Raw genomic sequence first — 15,970 nt, forward strand, 5'->3', positions numbered from 1 at the left:
ATTGTTAGAATAGACAACATGGTGTGATTCAGACATCATACTGTTTCTACATTGGTGTATCTTCATGTTCTTCAGTGGAATTACGTATGATTTATACCAACATAGCTGAGAACAGGATCAGGCCAACAGTCTCCACAAAGATCTGGAAAAGTTCTGCAACTTTTTGAGAAACTATCTCCCAGATGCTGAAGACACATGGAAAAATATTGATATTCTAAAAAGAAGTGACTGAACAGTTCTGAACCTCACAGATGATATTGGCTTTTTCCACAGGAAATACGTATACAACATAGGAGTTCACTGAGAAATTCAATCATGGAAATCAGGAAAGTGGGACTTCACCCTGAACTTGAACAAAATTGAGGTCATTCCTAATAAAAATGGAGAAGAAAAAGAGATAATCAGATGTAGGGACATGACTGAACAAGCAAATACTTGAGCAGGTGCAAGGTGAGGGAGTCTGCAAAAACAAAAACTAAGAAAAAATCAGGCCAAGAAAGAATATTGAGAAGAGTAAACATCTTCATTAAATGGAATTTGAAAATTATCTTTGGGGTGCAACCAATACACTGTACCAGAAATCACATTCGAGCAGTGGAAGTAATTAGTATCAGAATGAAAAGCCAGAGAAAGTCTTAGGCAAACACATTGCAAGGAGGAAATTACTTTTAACGTGGATTTCAAAGGCTAGGAGATAAAACAGACAGGGAGAGAGAACATTTTGTAGTGGCGTGGAGTGGCAAAACACGTGAGAGCAGCAGACATTTGAAGACTGCGCCCCACCAAAAAAACAATTAGTAAGATATGAGAAAGCCATTGCGTTCACAGTGAATGGTGAAAGCGACTGTTTTTTCACTAAAAGAACAGGAGTACTTGTGGGACCTTAGAGACTAACAAATTTATTTCAGCATGAGCTTTCGTGAGCTACAGCTCACTTCTTCAGATGCATAGAATGGAACACACAGACAGGAGATATTTATACATACATGAAAAGGTGGAAGTATGCATACCAACAGGAAGAGTCTAATCAATTGAGATGAGCTATCATCAGCAGGAGAAAAAAAACTTTTGAAATGATAATTAAGATGACCCATAGAAGTTGTGAGGAGAACTTAACATAGGGAAATAGATTCAATTAGTGTAATGACTCAACCATTCCCAGTCTCTGTTTAGGCCTGAGTTAATTGTATCTAATTTGCTTATTAATTCGAGTTCAGCAGTCTCTCTTTGGAGTCTGTTTTTGAAGTTTTTTTGTTGCAAAATTGCCACCTTCAAGTCTGTCACTGAGTGGTTAGAGAGGTTGAGGTGTTCTCCATCTGAAGAAGTGAGGTGTAGCTCACAAAAGCTCATGCTGAAATAAATTTGTTAGTCTCTAAGGTGCCACAAATACTCCTGTTCTTTTTGCGGATACAGACTAACATGGCTGCTACTCTGAAACCTGTTTTTTCACTATGTCAGATACAGTGATCAGCAGTTTTTTGATGTGAAGCAGATGGCGAGTGCCATTACATTACACTGGTGTACTTCTCTGAAGTCAGAGTTGTTGTTAGCAAAGTCAAACGGCTTTCAAAATTCCGTTTTTTAAGTCAACACAGAAAAAAGGTAATTAAATGCAATGTATGGAATTTTGTCTACTTGTGAGAGGATATGTAAGAGGGACGTATACTGTAGTTTGGCATTATCATCATTTTTATTTAGTTATACTACGGTTGCACTTAGAGGGCCCCATTGTGAGAAGCCCTGCACATACATAGTAAGAGACAAGGTGGGTGAGGTAATATCTTTTATTGGACTAACTTCTGATGGTGGAAGAGACAAGCTTTTGAACTACACAGAGCTCTACAGGGCTGGGAAAGTACGACAGCTAAATACAAGGTGAAACGGAGTGTTTAGCATAAGTAGTTAACACATATTCTAAGAGTCCATTCAGGGTGAAGTGGTCCGTTAACACCTAGGCAGTCGTAGGACAAAAAGGAGGGTTAGTGGTTTGCAGATTGTTGTAATAAGCCATAAATCTAGTGTCTTTATGAAAACCATGATTTTTAGTGCCTAGCGAAGTTATGCAGCTAGGCTCCCAGGCACGTCTTTTGCAAGTGTTGTGCAGGTTTCCTTTGAGGATGAGGACTGAGAGGTCAGAAATGCAGTGATCATCTTATGAAAAGTGTTCGCCCACAGTTGATAGGGTGTTTTTGTCTCTTATCATTTTTCTGTGTGAGTTCATTTGGGAGCTCGGTGATTCTGGTTTCACTCACATAGTTGTTATCAGAGTGCTTAGTGCACTGGCTGAGGTACATCCCATATTGATAGTCATGTCTCAGACCCATGGATCTTGAAAGGTGAGTTGTGGGGGGCAATGGTCAATGTAGCAGTGAAGATTTGTCTGCAGGTTTTGCACCTGTTCTCGTGGCAGGGTCTAGGGCCCGCTTTGATTTGTTTATGCTAAACAATCTGTTCCACTTTGTCTTTAGCTGTGACTCTCTTTGACCTTTCCCAGACTGGAAGAAGAGCTCTGTGTAGCTTGAAAGCTTGTATCTTTCACCAACAGAAGTTTGTCTGATAAAAGAGATTACCTCACCTATCATGTCTCTCTAATATCCTGGGACTAATATGACTACAACAATACTACAATCATACCTAGTGAGAGAGAGTCCCAATCTCTGAAGAGGTTGCAGTTTACATACTGATCCTGCATATATATAAAAGTAACTGTAAATTGTAATATATTCTATAATCTCGTTCCCAAATAATGTTATTAAGAACTGACTGAGGATATAATCATTCCATTTCCTAACACAAAAGAATTGCATACTTTACTGAATACAGTTTAATTATAAAAATAATACTAATATATTTTTTTATGGAAGAGTGGTTGTGATTGTGGTAGATTTGGGAGACCTAAGTATATAGTTCCATATCTAGAGAGAGAATATGGCTTGGTTCTAAGATTCTTGGCTGTATTATCAGCATCAGATTAATTCTCTGATATTTTGAAGGATTCTGACAAGCAAGATGCAGGGCATGAACTCACCACCTTCTCCTCAGCATTTTCAGAACTAGAGAAGATTCCTTTTCCAGTTTCCTTTGTAGTCTACAGGGGCCTGATTCTCCCTGTGCTCTTTGGGTAGTCATTTACACCTGTGCAAAAGTGGGTGTAAAATGCTACTCTTCTGATTCGTCCCTATTTTACACTCCCTGTGCTCAGGTGTCAATGAATCACTTGGAGATTACAGTCAGGTTGACCACGACCGCCAGCAGGGGTGGGAAGTCTCCGAGCAGTCAGAAATCTGAGCTGTGAGAGAGAGCGAGCAAATGTGCCAATAGCTATTTGCTAGTGCCACTTCGCAGCTTTCTCTCTGAAGAAATGAACAGAACCAAAAAGCCTTCACAAGTATGGAACGGAATCACATATTTTAAAATATATATATATATATATGTGATACCTGAAGAAACATGGATAAAATCTTCCTGGTGTAACTTGTAAGAGTGAACAGAGGTTAGCTGAGTTTTTGTGCTAGTGAATGGGGAAAGTGACAGTGAACTACTGTCCTGCTACCTGCTGTCATGGAACTATAAATAGCTCCATTTCTCTTCTCTGAGAGGCTTTCAGAAATGCTGTTCAATGCAAAGATATAAGAGGACCTGAGAAACAATGAGGAGTCTGAAAATTTCTGTCCCTTTTATCTTCAAGTTTTCAACCTGTCGATTCTTCCTTTTGAAACCAGGGCTGCTGAGGACTATTCGACTGAAGAGAGCTACTCATTGTGTGCCGTTTAAATATTTTGCGCTGGTGTTGAGGTTGGTACATACTCCAGTGGGAGATATCATGTCTTCCAAAGTGAAGCATGCTAAACTTTAACTTGCCATCAAGTATTCTTGCCGGCAAGTTAAAGAAGTATGGGTTGGATGAAAGGACTATAGGGTGGATAGAAACCTGGCTAGATCGTCAGGCTCAACAAGTAGTGATCAATGGCTCCATGTCTAGTTGGCAGCCGGTATCAAGTGAAGTGCCCCAAGGGTCAGTCCTGGGGCCAGTTTTGTTCAACATCTTCATTAATGATATGGAGGATGGCGTGGACTGCACTCTCAACAAGTTTTCAGATGACAGTAAACTGGGAGGAGTGGTAGATGCACTGGAGGGCAGGGATAGGATACAGAGGGACCTAGACAAATTAGAGGATTGGGCCAAAAGAAACCTGATGAGGACGGAAGAATCCCATGCACTGCTACAGACTAGGGAATGAATAGCTAGGCAGCAGTTCTGCAGAAATGGACCTTAGGGGTTACAGTGGATGAGAAGCTGGATATGAGTCGATAGTATGCCCTTGTTGCCAAGAAGGCTAACGGCATTTTGGGCTGTATAAGTAGGGGCATTGCCAACAGATCGAGGGATGTGATCGTTCCCCTCTATTCGATATTGGTGAGGCCTCATCTGGAGTAGTGTGTCCAGTTTTGGGCCCTACACTACAAGAAGGATGTGAAAATATTGGAACGAGTCCAGTGGAGGGCAACAAAAATGATTAGGGGGCTGGAGCACATGACTTTTGAGGAGAGGCTGAGGGAACTGAGATTGTTTAATCTGCAGAAGAGAAGAATGAGGCGGGATTTGATAGCTGCTTTCTACTACCCGAAAGGGGGTTCCAAAGAGGATGGATTTAGACTGTTCTCAGTGGTACCAGATGACAGAACAAGGAGTAATGGTCTCAAGTTGCAGTGGGGGAGGTTTAGGTTGTATATTTGGAAAAACTTTCACTAGGAGGGTGGTGAAACACTGGAATGGGTTACCTAGGGAGGTGGTGGAATCTCCTTCCTTAGAGGTTTTTAAGGTCAGGCTTGACAAAGCCCTGGCTGGGACGATTTAGTTGAGAATTGGTCCTGCTTTGAGCAGGGGGTTGGACTAGATGACCTCTTGAGGTCCCTTCCAACCCTGATACTCTGTGATTCTATGATTCTATGAAACTGAATTAAGGCCACTTTAATTCTGAATGAGTGTCCAGACAGGAGCTTAATCACTTTAACAAATCCACTTTCAGTTTGCATTAACTTTCCAAGTGTCCCCATGCAGGCAAGGGAGAGGACCTCCTAGAACTCAAGGGAGCATAATGGGGGAGGGTAGACACTGCATCATCCTCTGTGAGATTGTAGCCTCTGTTCTCTTCTATGTGCATCCAGCTCCACCATCAACTGAGGGAGAAAGACAGCAGGGAAATGACCCTGCTGCCTCTCTGACTGTTTGCTCTCTTGCTAGATGCTAGCCTTTGCCCCGTTGTCTGCTCCTTATGCCCCTCAGCACCAGGCCCCTATTGGACAGGGAGAGGAGGCTCCTGTTGTGCATTGTATTGAAATGATGGTAGATATACATTGGCTGGGCTATGGCTATGCTAGTCATTCACATTTTGAAGGGCAGCATTTGTATTTGCATTAATCATATGGCGTTACTGGATCAAGTTGCTACCGTGTTTAGAGCATCTAGCAAAAGAGCCAAATCTATAGTAACACTTGTCCTCAGTGCATCTCTCATCTGAGGACCTCAGAGCACTTTGCAGAACTTCATAACGCCCCTCACAAATACCTCCCCATGTAGGTGGTATTGTGGGTGGCTTATCAAGGTCAACTAGTAAGTGAGAAGCAGAACAGTGGATAGACAGATCTATCTCCCAGAAATCCTGATCGCAGATGCTTGCTGTAGCCATGAGAGAACACTGACGTGGACAATGTATATCATGCAATGTATTAATTTGTGTATTCTTCTATAACATTAAAGTGGCTGTTATTACAGAAAGATATGGATTTCTGCCCAGGTAGCAGTCATGACAGATGATGATTACACAGATGAGCAGTAAAATCGTATGATAATGCAACCCTATATTTCGAGGTCTGTAGATTAGTGCTGGCTTTACTTTTCGAGCCAGTAAATTGCCAACTCTCACATTATAGCAATTATATAGTATTTTCTCCATCCCACGCAGAAAGAGACAGCTGGCTGAGAAACATTGAAAAGAAATGCTTCAAAATGGTCATTACATTTTATTTTTTTTTTTTTGGTTGGACATGCTTTCTTAAACCAGTAGCGATCAAGGTCCCTGGGCAAAATTGCAAATGGTGGCCAGAAATTCAGACCAATAACTCCTACTATAAAACCAGATGGGATCACTGTGATCATCTACTCTGTCCTCCTGTACACAGCACTGGCTTCTAATTTTCCCCAGGGGTGCTCAACCCCTGCTCAGCCCTAGATCGCGCCCTTCTCCCAAATGCCCACCCTGCCTCTTCCTGCCCCTGCCCCCGCTCCATCCCCTCCCCCAAGGCCCCTCCCCACTTACTCTCATCTTGCGTTCCTTAACAGAAAAGATCAACATATGCTCTGCCGCCTTGGGGTTTCTGAAATTATTTAATTGACATTTCAAACAGAATTTATTGTGCAAGGGTGTGGATTCGGGCCCCGATACTGCAATCCACAGCATGTAGGCAGACTGCAGCAACTGGATGGAGTCCTCTTGATTTCAGCAGAATTTCTCTGGAGTCGCATGGGAGAGGAGCATCAGATCCATGATTATCATAAACTAAGTAGCACTGTGTTACCATAAATGTCTAACATGACAATAGTTTTACTATACTGAGAGCATTCCCAATGTGTTTTATAAAGATTACCAGTCCTTTATGACGGCATACAGCTGGCATAAATCTACCAGATGACTGCTCAGATACTATGCTAGATAATTAAGCATGCTTTAAATACCTACCTAGAGAGATCATTCTGAAAGGTTTGCCATACACACACTATGCAGAATAAGCAATTTCAAAGTAAGAGAAGCAACTTTGTCAAAGGCCTGCTTCCAAAATTATTATTGATCCCCTGCTAGGTTCCTCTAGCATCCCATTAAAGCTCCCAATAAAGTATCCAAACCTGATTGTCAGATTGGTTGGAATATCCCTTTATGGTTATTAATTCAAATGACCTACTCTAAGTAGTGGGGGAAGATGCTGAGAAAAGATAAGAAGCAGCAAGAAAAGTATTCAGAGAGTGCCTGCATAAATAGAGAAGAGAGATTCTAGCTCCAGCTACCTTTTGTTCTCTGACTTACAGTCAGTGTCGTACAATCTCTTCATGCATCCTCTGTAGCATGGGACACAAAATAGCATTGAAGCACAAACCCAGAGAACTCAGTGGGTTTTTCTTCCATGTGGTTAGCCAGAAGCAGACAGGTGACAAGCTTTCTCCTGCGTTGAGAATTTCCCATCCTTTGACTGTCACAGCCTTGAGTTTACATTTTGGAACACGAGTGTCAAGATGTTTAACACAGCTGACTTTGTGCATAAAGTCTGCTGGGACATTATGGGCTGAAGCAAAACAGTACAAGCCTGTTCTCAGGAAAGGTCTCTGCTAGCAGCAGAGGATACTGGTGTTTAGCTAAAACACAGGAGACTGCTTGACAGGTTGCAATTACCCCTGCCACGTGCATCAGGCTGCTTTCTGAACCTCCACTTAATGGGGTGCAGTTCGGCTATTACGAGGTTTTTTTAAAGGTCACATATGTGATGTTGTTTATGCTGCTAATCAGGGTTCACCTTTGGCTGCAGGATTTGCTCATCATTCTTGGATAAACCTCAAAAAATGACCGAATTTCTTCTTATTTTTTAATGACATTACAGGAGCAAGTTTGTAAAAATAATAGCAAACATCAGAAATCTCAGCTTTGACCTCCATGAATTTCACAGTAAAAATGTCACTCTAGCTGATACCTCTGAGATCCTAGCACATGTTGTGTATACTATATACAAGTTAAGGAATCAGTTTCCTCTAATACATATTTTTTTAGGAGATGAGACAGTAAATAGGATTTTGTTTTGGAATCTATGAAGAAACATGTTTGCTGATACTTGTTCATGGAGATCAAGTGTTATTTCAGTGCACACTATAATATACATCTAGAAAAATATTCAGTTAGGCTGATATGTGCTGCATATGGGCAGGGCTAGTGCAATGATGTTTCGTGCCTTAGGCGAAACTTCCACTTTGCACACTCTGCCCCTGCGCCCCCGCCCTGAGGCACCCCCCCTTGGCAGCACCCCCCTTGCAGCAGCCCCCCAACCCCCACCCTCTGCCCTGAGGCACCCCCTCTACCCCAGCTCACCCCTGTTCCTCACATGAGCACAAGCACTCTGAGCACACCGTGGCCGCTTTGCTTCTCCCGCCTCCCAGGCTTGCGGCTCCTAAGCTGATTGGTGTCACAAGCCTGGGAGGCAGGAGAAGTGAAGCAGCCATGGTGTGCTCGAGCAGGGGTGAGCTGGGGTGAGGAGTTTCCCTGCGTGCCAACCCCCCCAACTTGCTGCAGGCGGCCCTCCCCGCACCCCCCTGCCTCAGCTCCCTCCTCCTAAATGCCGGCGACGACCGGGGCGGCTGAAGATCCGGCCATCATGGTCGCTGCCAAAGAAAATGGCGGCTCCCAAATGCTAGTGCCCTAGGTTACCGCCTAAGTCACCTAAATGGTTGCACCGGCCCTGCATATGGGCCACGAGGAGAATCTGCGATTAAGAACCTCTCTCTCTTTTATAGTTTAATCTACATTAACTTTATCTGCAGGATATGGCCTCCTGCCTCTTCTTCCTTGGGAATCCCAGTATAAGTTAAATCTATTATGCAGGAAGACAGAAGTGCTAAAGGATGACCTTTAACTTTGGCATGATAGCCTGCAGTATTTGTGAGTTACCATCTGTCATAGTCGATCATTCTTAACAATGATACAATTTATAAAATGTTCACATGAGAAAACAGCTGGAGCCTGAGAGAGGGCAGAGGGGCAGGGATATGACCTTCTAGTGACATGAATGAATGTTGGGGGCCGGGGGCAGGGCAATACAGATCCTTCTGGGCCTGATTCTGCCACCCATGTACATAGAGAATAGTACCTGACTGCATAAGTAGCCCCAGTGGAGCCAGCAGAATTATGCATGAATTATGGTACTGCTCAAGGTGACTAAAGATAGCTGAATTTGTCATTTAATATCTTGTAGTCCCTTCACATGCAGAACTCCTGTTGATTTCAGTCATAGGCATGTAAGGGCAGCAGGACCAGCCTCCCAAGTAGGGTGACCAGACAGCAAGTATGAAAAATCAGGACAGGGGGTCGGGGGTAATAGGATCCTATAAAAGGAAAAAGCTTCAGATATTGGGACTGTTCCTATAAAATTGGGACATCTGGTCACCCTACTCCCAAGTATGATCAGTGAATAATCAGATATTAACCAAGCTTGCTGCTCTTCTATGGGCATTAAAGTGTGAGACTGGCCACTTAGCATAAGCCAGAGTCAATGGAGTGTAACTGGATTAGTTTAAGGGAAAAAACCCTCAAAGAACAAAGAGAACTTATGAAAGATTGTAAATGTTTCCTAATGTTTAATAAACACATGATCTCAGTTGTACGTTTTCACCCTTGGGTGAGAAAGTGGCAGATTTTACCTGTGAGTCACAACAGATATGTGGTAGTGGAAAATATAAATAGCTTTCCACCAAGTGGGGATCATTAATATATATTTGAATCCTACAACACCATTCAGGTCTGAGGGAAAAATACACCAGAATTGTTCTGGATTATAATAATTTTAGCAGAGCATCTAATTTATATATTAAGCTTGCTTAATAGTCTTACATTGCTTTGCTCTTTGATCTGAAGCAAAAGGTGGTGAATAGTTTATCTAATGAGGTTAAAAAAACCCATGTCACAATCTGCCCTGTAATTTACATTTCTAAGAGGTGCTATTATGGGACTGGAGAATGGGTTCCAAAAGATTAGTTCCAATGTTACAAATTTCTTTTCACGAGATACACACAGGGGAAAAAATAATAATAATAAAGGAATGCAATTCTGCAGACAAATGTTTCAGCTCCATGCCTTCTTCACTAAAGACAATCATTTCAACTGAATGCCAAAAGGCATTTAGCTGTAACATTTGTCAGCAGAACAGGGCTGGCTTTAAGTTTCCCTTCTGATTTACAATTGAGTGTTTTTATTAGATTTACTGTACTGCAACATGTTTTGTTAACCTCTAAGAAATAAGCCAGCCTGTACATTAATCATTCAGATTGATATTCATCCTCATGCACAGGGCCAGCACAAGGTCCTCTGCATTACTTAAGCAATGCAGTGCAGATAGGAGTAGGATGCTTGGAGAATGGCTGCTTGCGGATACTTGTGGGGAAGAAAAATGCTCTTGTGGTTAAGGTGTTGGACTGGGACTAAGGAGACTAAGGGTTCAATTTTTGGCTTTGTAATAGACCTTGTCTACACTGGCGGTGATGTGTAGGCTAGGTATAGCTATATACCACAGCGCTAGATGAACTGCTGCACTGATCTATTGGCCAAGTACCTCTGCCACAGATGAGGAATGCAGTTCTCAGCCCACCGGAGCCACTCGGCCAGGCTGTGAGCAATGCGTGTGTATTTCAGGGGAAGATGCAGTGCTATGCAGCACAGCTGTTTAAAGCCTAATTATTTGGGCTTTTCATACCACTCTAGTGGGTTTCATAGAGTGGATTCATTAATATCCACTACAGTCATTCCTCAACAATCCCCTCTCTCGGTAACATATTTACCATGTTAATAGAGAGTGTTGGCAATCACAGCTTTATCACAACTTTTGACAAGTCTCCCATTCATATTTCCCCTCTCCCTCATTTGTCCAAAGCAATGAGTTGTAAACATTTACAGTAGATGCACATAGGGTTTATTCATATTCAAATAAAGCCATTATCCTGGCCTGGAGTTTTGGTAGTTCTCTACTCTTCCCCTAGAGTATTTCTCTCAGTAGTGCCATCTAATCAGGTTTAGGTTTTAATTAAACAGCTGTCATTTGCTTCCTAGTTCTGTTGTGACCTGATGTTGTATTAAATTTTAATTTAGCCTAGGCTGGATAAGAAGTAGATTCCTTCAGACAACAAAGAAACACTATTAGCAGGTTACAGTTGTAATTAAGAAAAGCTCTGCTGAAGTGCTAATGCATTCGGGTACAGAGAAGGAATTAGAGATAAACACTTATATAATTATTATTCAGGGACAGAGCAGGCAATATGAATATGCAACTCCCACCTGAGTTAATAGAATTCCATTTTTGTACGCTAGCTATCCTTTTTTTTTAAAAAAAAAGCCTCAGAGTACAGAAGCTGGACTAGGGTATTTACCATTTTACATCTGGGACGTTTTAGTCACTGTGGTTAAGATCCTCAGCTGGTGAAACTTGGTATAGTATCATCAACTTCAGTGGAGTTCTGCCAGTTTATGCCAGCTGACCTGTAAATCAGTGTTATTACCCTTCTGTAGATTTCAGGCACTGTCAGTAATAACCGCTACAGACATGTTAAATTCAGGAAATGGTTTGTCTCTAACAAGCCCTACTACAAGATATAAAATATACCTACTTGAGTCTTGCTGAAATGTTGTTACTTGTCAAAGATCCATTTTTTAAAATATAACATCTCTCTCTCTCTCTCTCTTATGGACAGGCAATTAGTTCAATTCAGACTTCATACTCTTTCTCACAGAGGAAATATATTTTTGGAGTCTGAAAATAGTTAGCTTGTAAAAAGATCTTAACACCGTCTACTCTAGTTGCATAACACTGGATCTAAGCATTTGAGATATTGATTTTATATCATAAGTTTTCCTCCCAGTGAAGTTTATTTTTATGATGCAGCAACCGCTAATCAGCACGGCGAGTTTCTCAACATGCTGAGAGGAACACAGGGCAACACTTTATGTCAAGATCAAGATAAAAGTATTTCAGAACATCCAAAAATAAAACAGGCTAGTGATGTGTCAATTCTTAGCCCTGTTCTCTTGTCCTCAGCTTCCCAGTTCAGATGAAGTGTACAAAAGGAACAGAAATCCTTTTGTAATCTTTGCATTAACCTTCAGCAGTGCCAAAGATGATGTCAATGTAGCCACTAATCACCAATTGTTTTTTTAAATGAAGCTCATTGGGCCCAATTCTCCTCTTGCTTACACTGGTGTAAAGCAGAAACAACTGCTGGTTACTGTTATAATAACTGGTGCAAAACTGACATACGTAAGATCAGCTAGTTCCATTAAAGCCTGTGAAGTCAATGGCAGTCTTTCCATTAACTTCAATGGGCTTTGGATCAGGCCCTGAGTGGAGAGTTATGTGGTTCACATTCCCCTCCCCACCGGAAAGAGTCCTCAAAAGTAGGATTATTCAGCTGTATTTGTTAATTATGTCCCTTGTGAGATGTATTTTTCTACCTGATCCTTTGAAGAAAAAAGTCCTTTATGGAAGAATGGCTTGGAAAATGACATTGTGATAAAATGGTCCAGGTGAAATGCAACTTATCGCAGGGGCATCACCTCTCCATAATGTATGTGTCATATGATATATAATATATGTACACACAAGCCTATTACTGTGTATGTATATGCGTATGTATATATGTCTGACTGTATATGATTTGCAGGTTGCTCACCAATGGTTTTGGCATGAATGAAGCAGCCCGAATTTGACCCTATATGTCTTCTGCAATCTAAAATTTTTTCCCCACAAGGTGATACATTATGGTTCTGAGTTTCGCTCAATCTATAGTCCTTGTAAGGACTTGGCAGGGTTTTTGTTTTTTTTCACATCTATTTCTTTTACCCATGCTGTCCCTCCCTACTGGATGACAGCTGCTTATAAATGAGACTGATCAACATAAATGAACATTAAACAGTCATTTACTGCACAAAACATCTGGTTCATGACTTACCTAATGTAGAACAAAGAATGTATATTTATTTCTTGAGGCCTTATTCAGGACAGCACTTAAGCATATGCTTAAATCCCTTTGAAGTGAAAGCTTTGAGTTAAGCACATGCCTTAATACTGTTCCAAATACAAATGCACTCAAGCATGTGCTTACATGCTTTTTTGGAACCTGACTGATGGCAAAGCACTAGTATACGTTGTTAGTTAGCTTGCCCTGGTCTTTAGTACTTCATTTAATTCAAGCTACTTTTTCTAAAAGTTGCTCAATATTAATATTATATCTCAGTTGCCAATACTTATTGGTCATCTTCTAATGTCTGTAGCTTGTGGTGTACTCCCATTGTTTCCTGTTAATTTAGCTAGCAGACAGAAGGAAATTATAGTGAATACACCTCACTGCCTATGCAAGACAGTGCCAGATTTCTCACTTCAATCCAGTTTTCCACCCAGGCTAATTATGGACTTTAAAGTTGGATGAGTTGGAAAGCTACTTTTGCCCCCTAATTGAAGTTGAAGAGATGATTTTATGGAAGTGATTAATAAAAAGCTAACGGATTTAAATAAATAAAAAAACTCAACCTCAAGGTGCTTCTTGAAACCAGAGACTGAACCCACACAAGCATTGGTCATGCAGTGCAGCATGAAGGTCTGGCTCTGGTTGCAAGCATTTCTTATTTGTAAACCACGCAGAGCCTGTTGAGTAAAGTACCTTTGGAAGTTCTACTCCTCCAAACTGCACAGCCACTTACTTAAGCGGGGGACCGCAATAACAGCTCATTTGGGGTAATTAATCACACTGCATCCACGCCAAGGTGTAGATGAAGGCTGTGTTAATGGAGTCATTAGCATCCCGGCTCTCTGAATCCATCACAGGAGAAGATAAATATGGCTTGATGGCCAGTAAAATGTATCCAGGTGGGATTCTCATGGGGAAAGATTTTAAAATTTGCATTTGACATTCTGTTGTTTTTGGCGCCACATCTCTTTCTAACGTGACATGAAAATGAAGGTTTCACTCAAGCCCCCAAAGAAGGAAACCACTTAACAGGCACATCTTTTAAGGGGACTTTGGGAAGCAATGGAGGCAGGTTTATCATAACACTTGGCATCCATATCTACAACCACCAACATAACTTGGGAGGTTGGGATGGAAAGATTTGTGTAGTTCCATAAAGATTGTGACATATGACCCTGTCTTCTGCAAAGCATTAAGAAGAATGCAGAACAAACCTGATTTATTGCATCATGCTGGCAATATCTACTGGTGTATTTATAACTTGCTATTTTGTATTAGCAAATTACTTTAGCAGTGCACCTAATTTTTAAAATTGCAAGTCAAGGATGAAGGTCAATAAGCATCATGACTAATTTCCAACAACACTGGAAATGTCTACATTGTGCCACGTGGTCATGCTTCTTTAACGTGCATCCCCTTTTTGTGCATGTGTGTGTATGTGCAGGATACAGAAGTCCTTAACACGGCCATTCTGACAGGGAAGACAGTATCTGTTCCGGTGAAAGTTGTTGCTGTGCACGAGGATGGTTCCGTGATCGACGTTTCAGAGTCCACTGAATGTAAATCAGCTGATGAAGATGTCATAAAGGTGAGGTGGCTAAACTAAGGTGTGCAAGTTGGAGAGATGGAGCTTCCCCTTTCTGCCCCCTCTCATTGTGCCCCAGAACAGAAGTCAACCACGATCCTCCTTGTGCTCTCTGTGGCATTCAGGCCCCCAACTTTGCAGTCATGGAGTCCCCCCCAGAAATGATCCAGTGTTAGTGTTCAAAAGGGCATTGGATTTCTGGAGGTTGTTCAGGGATAGCATGCTCCTTCTGTATTGTGGAACCCAGCGATGCAGGTGCTGCCTGTGTGCCTAGCAGAGAGGTGGGTGTGAATCCCTGGACTGGACAATATGAATGCATGAACACGGAAAGTGCAGGGCCCTCAGTGGTGCTAAACCACCAAAACGGGGGAGAATGGAAGGAATCATGGCCCTGCCTCTTTTTTTTGCTGGCTAGCAGATCAATACTGCTGAGGTGGAAGCACATGCTGTCTGGTGTTAGACTTGGGAAGAATCAAGCCATCATTCAGGGACCCTTGTTGTCATGCAGCCCTTCTGCACCCATTATTACATAAATAGTAAGAGTTGATAGGATTGGTATATTGCCAGGTTGCTAATACACTCCTGACCTTTTTGACCTTGATTTTCCAGTCCAGAGCTTCTCCTAAGCAAAGACATTGCACTCTACCAAATTCTGAAGTGGCTCTGTGATGTGTGTAAGAGTGACAGTTAGACCAAGAGTGAAATTCTGGTACTATTGAAGTCAATGGTGACATTCCAGTTGACTTCAACAGGGCCAAGATTTCACTGCAACAAACTTGAACTGAGTTCTCCAGAGATGAAAGACTACTTGCACTGATACATTAAGCCACCTGGTACACAAGAAAGCAGATTTTTTTATATAAAAACTTCTTTATAGCAAGATCTATGACTTTTTAAACCACCTGGTCCTACCTACTGTAGGAAAAGCAGACTTTCCTTTCAAATGTGATAGGTTAAATTGGTTTCCTCTACATTAACACCAATCAATGGAGAGACAAAGGCATTGTAAATATGACCTTTTAAAGTCATTGATTGTATAACTTTGCCACTGTTGTTACCATATAAAACCGTCATACAAATTATTATTATTATTATTATTTAGACATAAAGGTAGAGAAGCATTTTAACTGGAATTGTGTGTCTATTATGTCTGCTTTTTGTTGGTGGTGCATAAGCATCAGATCTGAGTAGGATTATCTTGCCTTTATCCTTACCTCTATGGAGTTTTCAAAGAGTAGTCTTGGAATGGTGGTATTTTTTATTTTTTTTTTTTGCCTGAGTCGAGTGGACACAGTTGTTACAGAAGATAAACCTCTGCATTTACCTCTTCTGCAAACAGAGATCCTGTGACCCAAGAACTTTAATACTAACTACCTCTGCAGCCTTTAACAAAGAACATTCCTTCTGGTCTTCTAGATAGTAATTGTGTCTTCTCTACATACATTTCCAGATCTGACAGACCATATTTATATGTTCTCTGTAGATTGCTTTTGAGGCTCCAAAGCCTGGATCTTAGTATTTTAACTCATCTGTGCAACATTTTTTGTAGATAACACCATAGAGGTCTTAGCAGATAGCACATACTTTGTCAGAGAATTTTTCATGCTATCTTAGGTGAA

At 41.4% G+C, this 15,970-nt stretch overlaps 1 protein-coding gene across 1 annotated transcript in view; it reads left to right on the forward strand.

The window, feature by feature from the left end:
• TMEM132B (transmembrane protein 132B) overlaps window positions 1-15,970 on the forward strand; it is a 347,709-nt gene that overhangs the window by 269,079 nt on the left and 62,660 nt on the right. The window contains exon 5 of the mRNA XM_030583345.1: window positions 14,211-14,354. Within this exon, the coding sequence (XP_030439205.1) occupies window positions 14,211-14,354 (144 nt within the window). The remainder of the gene's footprint in view (window positions 1-14,210; window positions 14,355-15,970) is intronic.

Source organism: Gopherus evgoodei, chromosome 13 (assembly GCF_007399415.2).
Source record: "Gopherus evgoodei ecotype Sinaloan lineage chromosome 13, rGopEvg1_v1.p, whole genome shotgun sequence".
Taxonomy (NCBI): domain Eukaryota; kingdom Metazoa; phylum Chordata; order Testudines; family Testudinidae; genus Gopherus; species Gopherus evgoodei.